Genomic DNA, 12,574 nt, shown 5'->3' with positions numbered 1-12,574 from the left:
TAGAAAAGACTGTTTAAGAGTAGTATTCAGTGGCTTAGAGTTGATTGGCGTACAGTGTAGCGGGGTAGAATGGAGAAACAGAACTGTTGCAGGGAGTGCAGTGTTGTAGAGTGTACTGTTGTACAGTGCAGTGATATATAGTAGAGCGTTGTGGAGAGCAGTTGCATGGAATTCATTGGAGTAGAGTGCCATAGCGCAGAGTAGACTGATGTAGAGCAATATCAGAGTACAGTGATGCAGAGTATAACAGGGTGGCGTAGAGTGCAGTGGCAGTACAATGGTGTAGAGTGCAGCGGCGTAGAGTATAGTGGTGCAGAGTAGATTGGCATAGAGTGCAGTGGCGTAGAGTAGATGGTTTCAGAGTAGAGTGAAGTGGTGCAGAGTAGATTAGAGTGGCGTAGAGAGGATTTACAGTGTACTGGTGTACAGTGGAGTAGAGCAGAGCACATTGACGTAGAGTGCAGTGTTGCAGAGTAGGGTGGAGTGGCATGGAGTGCAGTGGTGCATAGAAGAGTAGTGTGGGGTAGAGTGCATTGGTGTGGAGTGGTGTGGAGTGTGCATGGTATGGTAGCATACTGCCATTACAGACAGCACATTTTGAATTGAAATGACCATTACATTTCCACTAACATACAGTTTTAATGATAAAGGCTTGCGGCCCACAAACTATAATGTGTGGACATGTCATCATCCAATGCATTGATTTGACAGTCAGCAGTAAAATGTTGGTGTGTTAGAAAAAGAAAAAAAAAAAAGTCAGCCTTCCTCAAGGAGACACCAAGTAGCTAGCATAAATGTCACAAATCCTTTCACTTTGAAGTCAGAATGAAAAAACACCAATCTCCCTGGAAGACAGCCAGACATTTGACCTCAGTGTCTGAATGCACAGCAAGTGTGACAAGATAAGAACAAGATTTAAAGGCCTGTTTACAGAAAGCGAGTTTGTGGAACAATACAGTAAACAAGGTTTGGGCAACAGGAGTGACGAACTCGAGCTGGACAGCCTAAAGCACATAAAGCCAGCAAATAGAAAGCCAGAAAATGTGTGTTACAAACCACAAAGCCAATGGAAAGCAATAGGAGGAATGCATTCCGAAGTTTCACTTTCTGAATGTCCCCAAGGTATCCTTAGAAAACCAGACAGCTGCACTGTCTGGTAGGCTGCAACCTAAAAGGATTCCAGCTGCTCATCATTAGTGTAACCTAAAAACAAGAAGTAGGTAAGTTTTCACAAGTCACAGCTTTCAAGAGTCTTCTTACCCTCGGACTTCATATGGAGAAGGCACATCATTTGCAGTGGCATCCATCTTGGCAATAACTATGTTTGGATCAGCAGAAAGCTGTAAAAAAAAAAATATATATATATATATATATATATATATATATATATATATATATATATAAACGACCAGATTTGTATTGTTCTCAATCTGAACAGCATATGTGGACAATGGAGACAGAAATATCAAGGTAAAAACATACTACTCCGTGTGAATTTCAGTGGTGGCTTCATTACATGTACACTGAATCTGGCGCTCCAATTTTGAAGCAAATAGCGGGTTTCAATCTCCCCTTTTTAATGTGGAGAAAATAGTCACTCATGATATAAATGATGCATCTTATTCCAACAAGTTTATATTGTATATAGAAAATTGTCTGCAGTCAAGTTACACCACACTAGATATCCCTCTCTGGAGGCTTCTGACTTTATGCAGGCAATTTATTTAAACAAACTACTGGCACTCCATATTCAGAGACCTGGGACAAGAAAATTTGATTCGGGAGATGGAATGCCTGGGCTTGTATAGGCACTATATATGAAGAGCCACCACATCAGGACACTGACAGCTTTACTTGGTGCTCCTACTGCCAGACAAGATGAACACACCATTCTACGTGAAAGGACAAAAAATATTCTGGTGGGCCCTGTAAAACCATAATATCACCCTCTTTCCTAGTAAAAAAAAAAAGAGAAAAAAGGATCCATCCTTCAATTAAGGAAAACGCCATTACCAAAAATGCATTACAAAATCTAAACCTCCCAGTAGGAAGCAGAGTCCCACCCCATCAAAAAAAAAAAAAAAAAAAAAGAAAGTAATTATAATGAAAAGAGAATTGCTTTGACTGTTTCAACGTTGTGTGATTTGTGCGATTCCGTGCGATTCAGTCTGGATTACTCCAATTGTCAGAACCAGAGACATGATAAAAATGCTCTGGAAAAATTGCAGAGGCTCCAAAGCCATGCTTCTTCTAAAGGTAAAGATAAAGATTCAAGACCCTTTGAAGTCCACAAAACTGTCCATGGCCATTTTCAAGGCTACCATCCCCTACCATTATCATCCTTATGCACTTGACATCTGCCTCCCTGGACGGCCTGTTACCCTGCAGAAGGCTTCTTCCCCCTGCAACTAATGGTCTTCGAGTAGCTATTCAGTTTGATAAAAACTTTTAATTCCATCCTTCTCCTTGGCCTATGGTCCAACTACACGAATCTGGGCATACTAGATCTAGGCCTCGGGTACACTATCTTTCCATGGACCATTAGCCGGTCAGGTGGCCAAAACGGACATATGCTAACTAGGCATTAAGTGATCATTGCACTACAGGATTCTGTCACCCTCCACCCCACACACCTGACCCCCTTAAGGAAAAATGGCCTCCAATTTCACATTATGGGATATGTGTGGATTGGCAGAACACCTTTGATGCTGCCAAGTAAGGCAGGTAACACCCCAGGCTCCCTACCACTTACATGCATCATTGATGCACTGCTTCACAAAAAACCTTCAAATAAATAAAATGCCCCTGTGTCTGAAGTGGATATTCTAATATGCTCTTGTGCTCAAAGATTTAATTTCTGGCAACACAAGGCATTACGGTTAGGTTTACAAGTTTGCTCTCTAAATTCAAAGTACCATTAAGATGAATCGATAAAAATGGTCTAATTGGTGACCATAAGCATAGCTCATTCTTTACCCAAAAGATCTAGTCTACATTTTAAACCCTTGTGAATACTTGCACTCCCTCTAAAAGTCCCCCAATGCCTAAGTTTCGGATTATCCACCACGCAAGGCAAAAATAAGCCTTCCCCTTTTCTGATTGAAGCAAATGGATATTCAAAAACAGAGTGCAGCAATCTGTCAGTCATTCCACAATAACTCACATCCCAGGTCAAACTGACCAACAAGGAATGAATTTGACAAACATGCAATGAACTGAATACACAGATTGGATCATTCGAGGTCATCAAGATGTCAGTTATATTTGAACTCTTAAGGCTACCTCAAACAAAGTCTGACTGAGTTGGGTCTTATCACAGCAAGGATCCATCAAGAACTCTTGTTTCTCTCAATATCTTTGATACAAGTTTTAACAGTGGGCACTGACCAGGACCAACAGGGTTTAGTAGTGAAGTAGATGCGGAGGTATACGAAGCATGAAGGCGATGACACATCTGAAGATTAGATCTAAAAAGACTACAGTCAGGCCCACACTGCACCCCCAAAAAAGGAAGGGGGGGGGAGGGTGACCATTAATAAATCTCATTGTCCGAGTGCAACCAAAGTAAAAAGCGCACTTTGACAGAATTCTTCAAAAATAATATATTTTTACTTAAATGCAACTCAAGGGTATCCATAGCATCAGAATGAATGTATGAAATATTATTTTGAAACATGCTTTTGAAGATGCAAAAGTCTGTCACAAGCATCAAGGTGGTCTCCGCGGTTCAGTAATCACCCACCAGTTCAGTTTTACTGTGCTAAGATGCAACATGGAAACACATGAACTTCCTAAATTTCACATGAGGGACAGGCAAGACTTGGCCTAAAGACTCCATTTGTATCAGTCACCAAATGCGTAGCTCTCCATCATTTCACCCAAGGTGGTCTTTGTTTGGTCTGTGCCACCAGGTCCCTGCAGTCCCTGAACAGTAAAGGTCGGACATTTCTGGTCCACCCACAGCACAGTGGTCAGACTACTATTGGTGTAGCCCACTGTTACCACTCTGAAGTTACTTGCCACACTTTGCTGTAGTACAACAGGCTTTGATACAAGTACTATCATTTATGTACCCATACATCTGTTGCACCAAACGTGAAAGCATGATCTTATTTGTTAAACTGGATGAGGCTGTTCATAATGTCAGGAAATATGTTAATTGTCACTAAGAATCAGTAAGCCAAGTGGACAGATGTATTTGAAAAAAGCCCCCATTAAGAAAGTTAAGGGCAGAGCCTGAAAGGAATATGCAGAGTTGAAAGTCCTCATGAACTCTGGTGTTGTGGTTTGGTAGTGGAGGAGGACGGGAAGAGGACTGGGGTGAGAAGTACCTTTTCACCCAGCTCCTTGTACTTGGGTTCAAGATTCTTGCAGTGTCCACACCAGGGCGCATAGAACTCAATCAAAACATCTTTGCTGTCATCGTTGACAATTTCATCAAAATTCTCAGCTACAACAACCTAAAGAAAAATAAAAGCACAAGTTCAAAGATTCAACATACTACACTGTAGGTTTTGAACACTTATTAAATACTTAAATAATAAATCCTAGCTAGCCCTACTGAAATGCCCATGAGCAACTGCAACACAGATCATGTTCACAATAAACCTCGAGAACAGCCTACTAATGTTCAGGAGTAAACAGGAGAGGTAAATACATTAACACATTGATATCCCCTCCCCTGCCCCCCGCCACACTCAGATTGCTTCATACTGAATCAGTCCTGTTGGATTTCATAGGGAAACACAATCTTACCTTCACAGGACCATCATTGCTCTCTGGGATAGGTTCAGATTTCATGTACCTCTTCAGATTACCATCAAAATAATCTTGAAGAAATCTTTCCAAAGCCTTTCCATCACGCCTGCCATTGAAATAAAAACAAGCACAATTATGTAAACACACCTTTATAGATTCAGAACATACATTATTGTAACTATTTATTGCTGATAATGATTAGCCAACGTAGACTAACGCAACATGTAGTACATGATGTACTATCAAGGTGGTACTCTGTCATAGTGAGGCAGGTGAAACACACAATGTAACATTTCTACTACAAGTATTACTAGGTGCATGCAAATTACTTACGAGAATTCTTCCTGCATGACATATTTCTCGCCTGTGGCAGTTTTAATTCCAACAACAGGGAGCTCACCACTGCTACCATCCAAACCAAATTCAGAAACTTCATGGCCAAACGTCTTGCGATTAGCAACTGCAAAATTCAGCTTATGTCCATTGTCCAAAAACTTCTTTGCCACCATCATAACCCTAGTAAGAAATATTGAAGTAAATCTTAAGAGTGCAGAAAGCAACACATCTTTCACAAATGTCAAATAATCTTGATTCATAGGCTCATGTACAAATAAACAAGTGAAAGGCTCACTGAAGAAACACCAGTGACAACTTCTAAAGATACAAGTACAAATATTAAGCACTCTCAGGGATGTGGAATTCCTATTGCCAAATGCCCAGGACTTATTATTTGGGGTCAAGGGCAACATGTTTAAGTGTATTTTTTCCTTGGGACAAGTAGGCCCAACCCCCTGCAGCACACACCCTTTGGCTGCCAGTTTGCTGTACCACATTATGGATCAGGAAAGGGCACTGTCTGCAGTTCAGGGACTATTTTTGCCCATGTGTTAATGCTGTTCAAACTTGTATTTATGGTTCATTAATTGAAAGCCAATAGGGTGAGCGATCTAAGTAAATGTTGTAACCTTCGACTGCACTACTGACAGTGGTTCCAGTATTAAAATGTGTACACACGTTTTCAAAGTTAATCAATATAAGGCTATGTATAATGCTCCCAGAATGTTCTTTGATTTGATGCAAATGTTTTCAGAAGCTTGAAAGCAAGATTGATGTACAAGTTACTTACATTCGGTAACGATGTATATGGTAGAGACGATTCTAGCCGCAGATTCCTTAACGTAGAATTATCCCCATGCTTGAGACTGGATCTGGATTTTTTTTTTTACCACAGCATCTCTGCGCGCCGGTGGCGGCACCACGTGACTCCGCCCTGACGTTGTCCGCAGACATGACGTCAGCGAGGTCACAAGTCCCACCCCAACACGCTGACGTCAGTTTTTTTCGGAGAACTTTTCCGAGCCACAACGCAGAACCATCACAACGGAGTATGGGAACAGTGTGCGAGAAAATCAGTGAAACAAAGGGAAGAAGCGAATGGTGGCGAATGGAAAGGCGATATCCTCCCTGGAGGCAGAAAAACAGGTGAAAAATGTCATGGCAGACGACAAAGTCTGCAACCACAATCTATAACAGTGAATGGCAACAAGTGCAGAACAGAGGAGTAAGGACAAATTACCCCAAGACAACACCATCAAGGAGAGTCGTATCCCCTGTAAAGAACTAAAGGCCGAGGCACAGCCAAGAGACCCCAACCCAAAGGACTGCAGAGGAGTCGGAAACCCCAAGCAATGAAAAACAGGAGAAGATTATAGGGTGGCCCCACACTGGAAAACCAGGGTGTAGGTATGCAGGAGTACACATGAACCTACCGTCCACAATCACCAGAAAGGAAGGAGTGAAACAAAAACAGAACAAAGCATCCTACCAGGGAGGAAGGGAAAGAGGGCACCCGCCGAAGACCAAACCACCCGGGGGGGGGGGGGGGGGAGGGGAAGAGTGCAGAAGACCAGCTGAAAGGTCCTTGCAGAACAGGGAGGAAGGGCGGGTCGTGAAGGAATCTGCAGCTAGAATAGTCTCTACCAGATACATTGTTACCGAAGGCAAGTAACTTGTACATCTGATAGAGACTACTAGACGCAGATTCCTGAACATAGAAAGGATACCCTAGCCATACCCAGAGGGGAGGAGGGTCTGCGAGAGAACCTCACCAGCTTGGAAGAACACAGGGCCCCAACAGGGGATGTGTCATGGGGACACAAAGGATGGCCCAGCCCCCACCAAGCAGAAGTAAGCAAGCAAGAACAAGGAGAAGGGAAGGCCAAGATACCACAAGCCTACCCGAAGAGCAAAGGGCGTCTGCCAGAAAAACTGGAGGGAGAAACAGCACCAAGCAAGTACCAAAGGAAGAAAAGAACCACCCGCAAAATCCAAGGAGAAGAGGTGGAACGGAGGCATTGCACGCCGCAGGAGGACACACCGAAGGGGACGGCTGAACAGGTAGCAGCACCCGAGGCAGGGGACAAGGCAGGAACGGCCGGCACAGGCAAACGCAGACGTGAGAAGGGACAGGAGCACACAGGCACACGCCAAGGCCCACGGAGGCGGACCATAACCACCAGGCGTGCGCAGCAGGAGGCTGGTAATACCAAGAAGCAGTGTGCCCAGAACAAGCCGAGCGCAAGACGAAGACAGAAGCAAGGGAACCCCAGAACAAGCCCCAGAGAAGGACCGTCCCAGCGGAACAGCCCGGCCCATGAAGAGAAGTGGGACCCACCAGAAGATAAAGAGGAGAAGAACCAGAACACAGGAGAACACTAGGAAAAAACCTAGCTCCCCTGGAACACAAGGCAGAGGACCAGGCCAAAACATCGGAAAATAAAGGTGGAAACACCAAGACACGACGCTGGAGACTGCACGACAAAAGTCGGGCTATTGACCCAGCAGCTGAAGAGGGAAGGCACAACGCAGAGAAGCAGACATTCCGCAGGAACAAGGGCAACACGTACGACAGGCAATCCTGGAAGGAAAAGCAGTCTGCAAAACAGGGCCCTGGGCAGAGGGGTGGGATAAAAGGCAGACTGGGCTGTGCAAAGAAGGACGTGGCGGTGGAAGAGTGGCTGAGGCACCACATCCCCTGTAGCAGGATGCCCCCAGAAGAGAGTTGAGCGAAACCTCAAATGGAAGAAGCGCTCCCCTCCACCAGAGCCCTGGTGGAGAACCTCCAACAAGTGGTCCGTTGGGAGTGGAGCGACCGGGTTGCTTATCTGCAAAATGCCGGCAGCCGTGGCTATGGCCCGGACAAAGGCCGCACTCTCCTCCGTAGGGCGTCGTGGGGAAGAGAGCAACTCTTCCGTGGGCGAAGGCTGTAAACTAAGCCGCCCGAATCCTTGCCCTGCAGGAGGAAGAAACAGCCAGCCCCTGTGGGATGGAAGACCCATGGACGAGTGAGGGGCCTGAGGGGTGTCCGGAGAAGGTGGAGAAGCCGGCGGGGCAACCAACTGCATCGAGCGGAAGAGCGGTTCCAGGGGCCGCGGAGACTGCGTAGAACCCGCCCTGAAAGCCGCCGGGTAAGAGGCCACGATGCGGCGTCCAGTCTCAGTGAAGAGGAGACAACAATACTCCTGAGAGGAAGGGGACATCCGGAGAAGTAGTCGTTGATCCGGCGCCGGGGAGACCTCTATGGGCACTGGCGTCGATGTGTCCACCAGGGGTGCAGAGTCGACTTCAACCACCACGTGCCTCAGGAGAAAGGGGTGGGGCCGAGGAGGCCAATGAACAGCACCGGCTCAACCTCCGACAAGGCAGCCGCCTGCGCAGAGGACCGAGAGGGACTCGGGGAATTGCCCCGGGTCCCGGCCTCCACCCGCGGCGCCGCCAGGGCCGGGGAGGAAAGCAGTCGGCGCCGGAAGGGTGTCTGCTCGGCATCTGTTAAGACAGCTGCCTGCCCAGAGGGACACCACAGGGAACCCCGCGGGGTTTTGCGGCAGGGCGGGTGCGCCGTGGGTTGAAGAGGGGAACCCCGTAGGGCCGCACCTCGACACCACACCTCCAAAACCTGAAAACAAAACAGTTGGCGCCGGGGGTGAAGCAGCCGGCGAGTCCGCAGAAGGCCCCCGCATGGCGAGGGATCTGCGGACGTCCCAGGGAGAGGAGGGGGGCCCAAAGAAGCCTGCAGAGCCGTAGCGTAGGCCCTCAACACCAGGAAACTGTGGCAAGGGCACACGTCCAGAGATGAACCCACACCCTCTGCAGATTGAGGACAGGGCCTCGGCGGCAAGCTGCTGGACTCACCGACAGGCGAGTGACGCCCATGGGGCCTAGGCAAAAGATAACGCTGCAGTTGGCGGCTTCTGGACCCTTCCAGAGGCGGGCGCTGTCACGAGACCGATCTGGACAAGCGGGCCGAAAGCAATTTCATCCGGCGCTCCCGCCGGGACTTCGGTTTAAGATGCTGACAAGCTCCACAGTCCGTAGAATCATGGTGCTCGTCCAAACACCACATACAAATAGTGAGGCCATTGCACACCGTTCCCCCAACACAACGGCGTTAAAAGAGGCCTGAAAACAGGTCAAAGGAACACACTCCGGATCTGCGTTGCACGTGGAAAAGAAGGAAACTGACGTCAGCACGCCAGGGTGGGACATATGTGACCTCGCTGACATGTCCGCGGTCAACGTCAGGGCAGTCACGTGGTGCCACCCCCGGCGCGCAGAGATGCTGTGGCAAAAAAATCTCTGGATTCAGTCTCACGCCTGGGGATAATTCTACGTTAAGGAATCTGCGGCTAGTAGTCTATCAGATTCCTTCCTTTTAAAATAAAATGTTCATAAAAAAATGAAAGCAGGAAAAAAAAACATTTTGATAAACTGTCAAATTTCAAGTCCCATTTCTTTGCAGCATCATTTAGTAACGTGTTGATGCATGCTAATATTTCCCAAAAATATTCATAATGGAAAAATCAGTGTAACCAGTTTCAATAAGATTATGGGAAACAAAAATAAACAAGCATAGGCAAAGCCAGTAGGTCTGAAATTGGTGGTCAGCTTTTTAGTTTTGCCAATGTGTGACTTGTTTTGACATGGTTTTTGTAAAACTTAATTGGTGGGAGCTGCCAGGCCCTCACATTATAACAAAATGGCAAAAGCAAAAATTGTTTTTTGGTCTCAAAAAGCACACACTACCACAGTAGTTACTGGCACTGAACACAACTACTTTGTGTGCAGATATGCTCCTTGTGAAAGAGCAAAATGCTGTCACTTACAGTGAAGCCAGTCGACAGAGAGAGAGAATTTTAATAAACACAAATGGTCACGGTCAACGCCAGACCAAATTAGGGGAGCAATTATTAAAGAAAATCTCAAAAGTGCACCCATGGTATATGTCCTTGCATTAAGTGCAGCTATACAGCTTTTGTGAATTCCCAAGAATTTACAGAAGTAGGACAAGAAATAGTACACTCAGAAAATATTTGTGAGCTGCATTTTAGCATAAGCAAATATGCATGTGTAGATTTGCTCATGTGAAAATCTGAGTGTTTGCAAGTTCACTTTCCCTCCAACCACTTTATTGCCAACTTTGGAAGAAGGTTTACATCTGCCATTGTCAGGAGTAAATTACAACATTTCTCAGTATGGGAAAAGATTAGAGAAGAATTGTTGAAAACCCTTAACACATGCAAGCTTGTAGGTTTTCACAAACTCAAAAAGGCATGCTAACCCTGGAACTATTGCTTACCACTATCTTTAGCCCCAGTATGCATAGCTGCTGAAACATGGCAACATAAGAGGTTTGCAAAACAAGACGTTTGCAAGTATTCAATCACTACTATGGTATGAGCCCTGGCCTAATCAGAGAGGCTATATCAAAGGTCCCATATAATGCGATTGTTGCCATAATTTGTCGCTGCACTACATGGCACCAAAGGGGCAAGTGGATTTTGTTAAATGACACGTAGATTTATGAAGCAACCTGTCCCATGGACAAGTAGATGTTTTATTAAATTCCATACCCATGACTGTCATGCAGGTCATCTTCTTACAGCCGTAAATTAGCATAAATTGAACAGCAAAGTGGACTGCAAATTCATTGTGGGCAAAACTGCTTTCTATGGAATACAGTTGGACTCTAACAGGCTTAATTAACTAGGAAAACCTTAAGATTAAACCGTGAAATACGCTCAACAGCCTTTAACACTAAACTACAAAGAATTTTGTATTTATTTTTTTAAACACCAAACAGGCAAATCACTAGAACATGTAGATTGTTTTCTACCCAGCGACAGGCCTTTTGTGTTCACAATATACATAGCAGAAAAATGATTAAACATTTACTTTTATTGAAGGAGGTTAGCCATTTTATCAAACAGGAAAAACAAAGCAGGCAATAAATGCCCCATGGCAGAAACTGAGGCCCATGTTTCCAGTCAACTAATTGGTTTAGTCTAACACTTTTCAGGTTAGAAATTAAGAGGAGTCTTTGGCATTGGAGTAGTAATTGTATTGTTTTCTTTTTACGAAAAGAGCAGACTCCCTGTTGAAATATCCTTTAAAAGCTGGAAGTACATAGCCCACTAATGAAACTTGGACTGGTAGGCACTCCGCTGGTCAATCATAATCTGATGACCAACTTGCTGTTTCAAGGAAAGCATCTCCAAAAGATTGCTTTGCTCAAGACAAACTAATCATCCACTTGGGTATCGGGACAGCATTCAATTTCTTACAAATGTGTGGAATGACCAGCTTCTCTTTTGTAAGTGTGGTGCCAACTGCTTTATTAGAGTTATCCTAACCTAAAGGCACATGAGCTGGTACTTTTGGGCTCGACATTTAGGACATTTTATTCTACCTGGCTTTTTAATGTGTATATTAATCTAAAGGGGCATCTGGCAGCTCTGGTTGATTAAGTATGCATCCACTCAAAGTATGAAGTTCGAGAAGGTCAACTTTACCTTACAGAATTATGAAGGCTTTTTAAGAGTACTGCTTCCACACTACAACAAGCATAGGGAGAATCTACAGAGACTTTAGTAGATGGAGGGTTAGTGATGGGAAGAATCAACTAGAAAAGGCTTAGGGTAGGACCCATAATCTCTCTCCTTTACTGTTAGTTCAATCTCCTTAGAAACATATACTTTATTCTTGATACTTATATCGCTTTTTTCAATATTCTTTCACACTTGCAGGTTTATAGCAGTTTGTACTCCCATTCTACTAAGAACATCCTGTGTGAGAAGTGTCTAATTGCAATTTAATGTCTCCCCTTTATTACCTATGGTACATCAAACCACAACATCAAAAGTTGCTGTCAAATAATCACAAAAACTGATAAGCTGCGTCTTTCCTCTGATGGTTTTCAGTAGTTCCTTTTCAGCACCCCTCACTATTTATACTTTTATTTAATTGTTTCTTGAAGATCATGCTCCATTCTGCTTTGGTGCTTGCCTGAACGTCTTTAGTTTAACTTCACTACCAATTTGGTTTTAACTCTATGTTCCTCATGTAAGGTCTATGCCTCTTCTCATTATCCCAGCTTATTTCTATCCGATTCAGTCTTCAAGGCGTGGGCCGTGCCACATTCAAGAAGGTGGGCAGAACACAGAAATAATGGTTATTCTTGCACCCTACAAATAGTTCTTGCTATTGATTTAAATGTCCTACTCTAGAAGTCAATCGCTTGGTGCAGACTGAAGAGTACTGTCGATGGCCAGTGCTCTGGAGAACTCCGGAGCATTTCTTCAGCCAAACAGCTTAAATACCATTGACAGGCCTAAAAAGCCACCTAACCGCAAAGGGTTCTTGCGTGAAATGTCAGTCCCTTGCTCTAAAGAGGTTGTCATAGCGTTCTGCTACTGTTTTCTTCACACACACACAATTACAGCGATGGCACTCTGTATTTTGTCCTTCGTGTGCTCAACAC

The 12,574-nt window shown here is 44.8% G+C and overlaps 1 protein-coding gene across 1 annotated transcript in view; it reads right to left on the bottom strand.

The window, feature by feature from the left end:
- Positions 1-12,574, bottom strand: part of PDIA3 (protein disulfide isomerase family A member 3) — a 160,953-nt gene that overhangs the window by 54,690 nt on the left and 93,689 nt on the right. The window contains exons 8-11 of the mRNA XM_085644348.1: positions 5,092-5,274; positions 4,756-4,864; positions 4,332-4,460; positions 1,261-1,340 (exon numbers count right to left, since the gene is read on the bottom strand). Of these exons, the coding sequence (XP_085500474.1) occupies positions 1,261-1,340; positions 4,332-4,460; positions 4,756-4,864; positions 5,092-5,274 (501 nt within the window). The remainder of the gene's footprint in view (positions 1-1,260; positions 1,341-4,331; positions 4,461-4,755; positions 4,865-5,091; positions 5,275-12,574) is intronic.

The sequence above is a fragment of the Triturus cristatus genome, chromosome 3_1 (assembly GCF_964204655.1).
Source record: "Triturus cristatus chromosome 3_1, aTriCri1.1, whole genome shotgun sequence".
In the NCBI taxonomy this organism is placed as follows: Eukaryota; Metazoa; Chordata; class Amphibia; order Caudata; family Salamandridae; genus Triturus; species Triturus cristatus.
The sequence above is the reverse complement of the archived record's forward strand: the minus strand, read 5'-3'. Positions and strand labels throughout refer to the sequence as shown.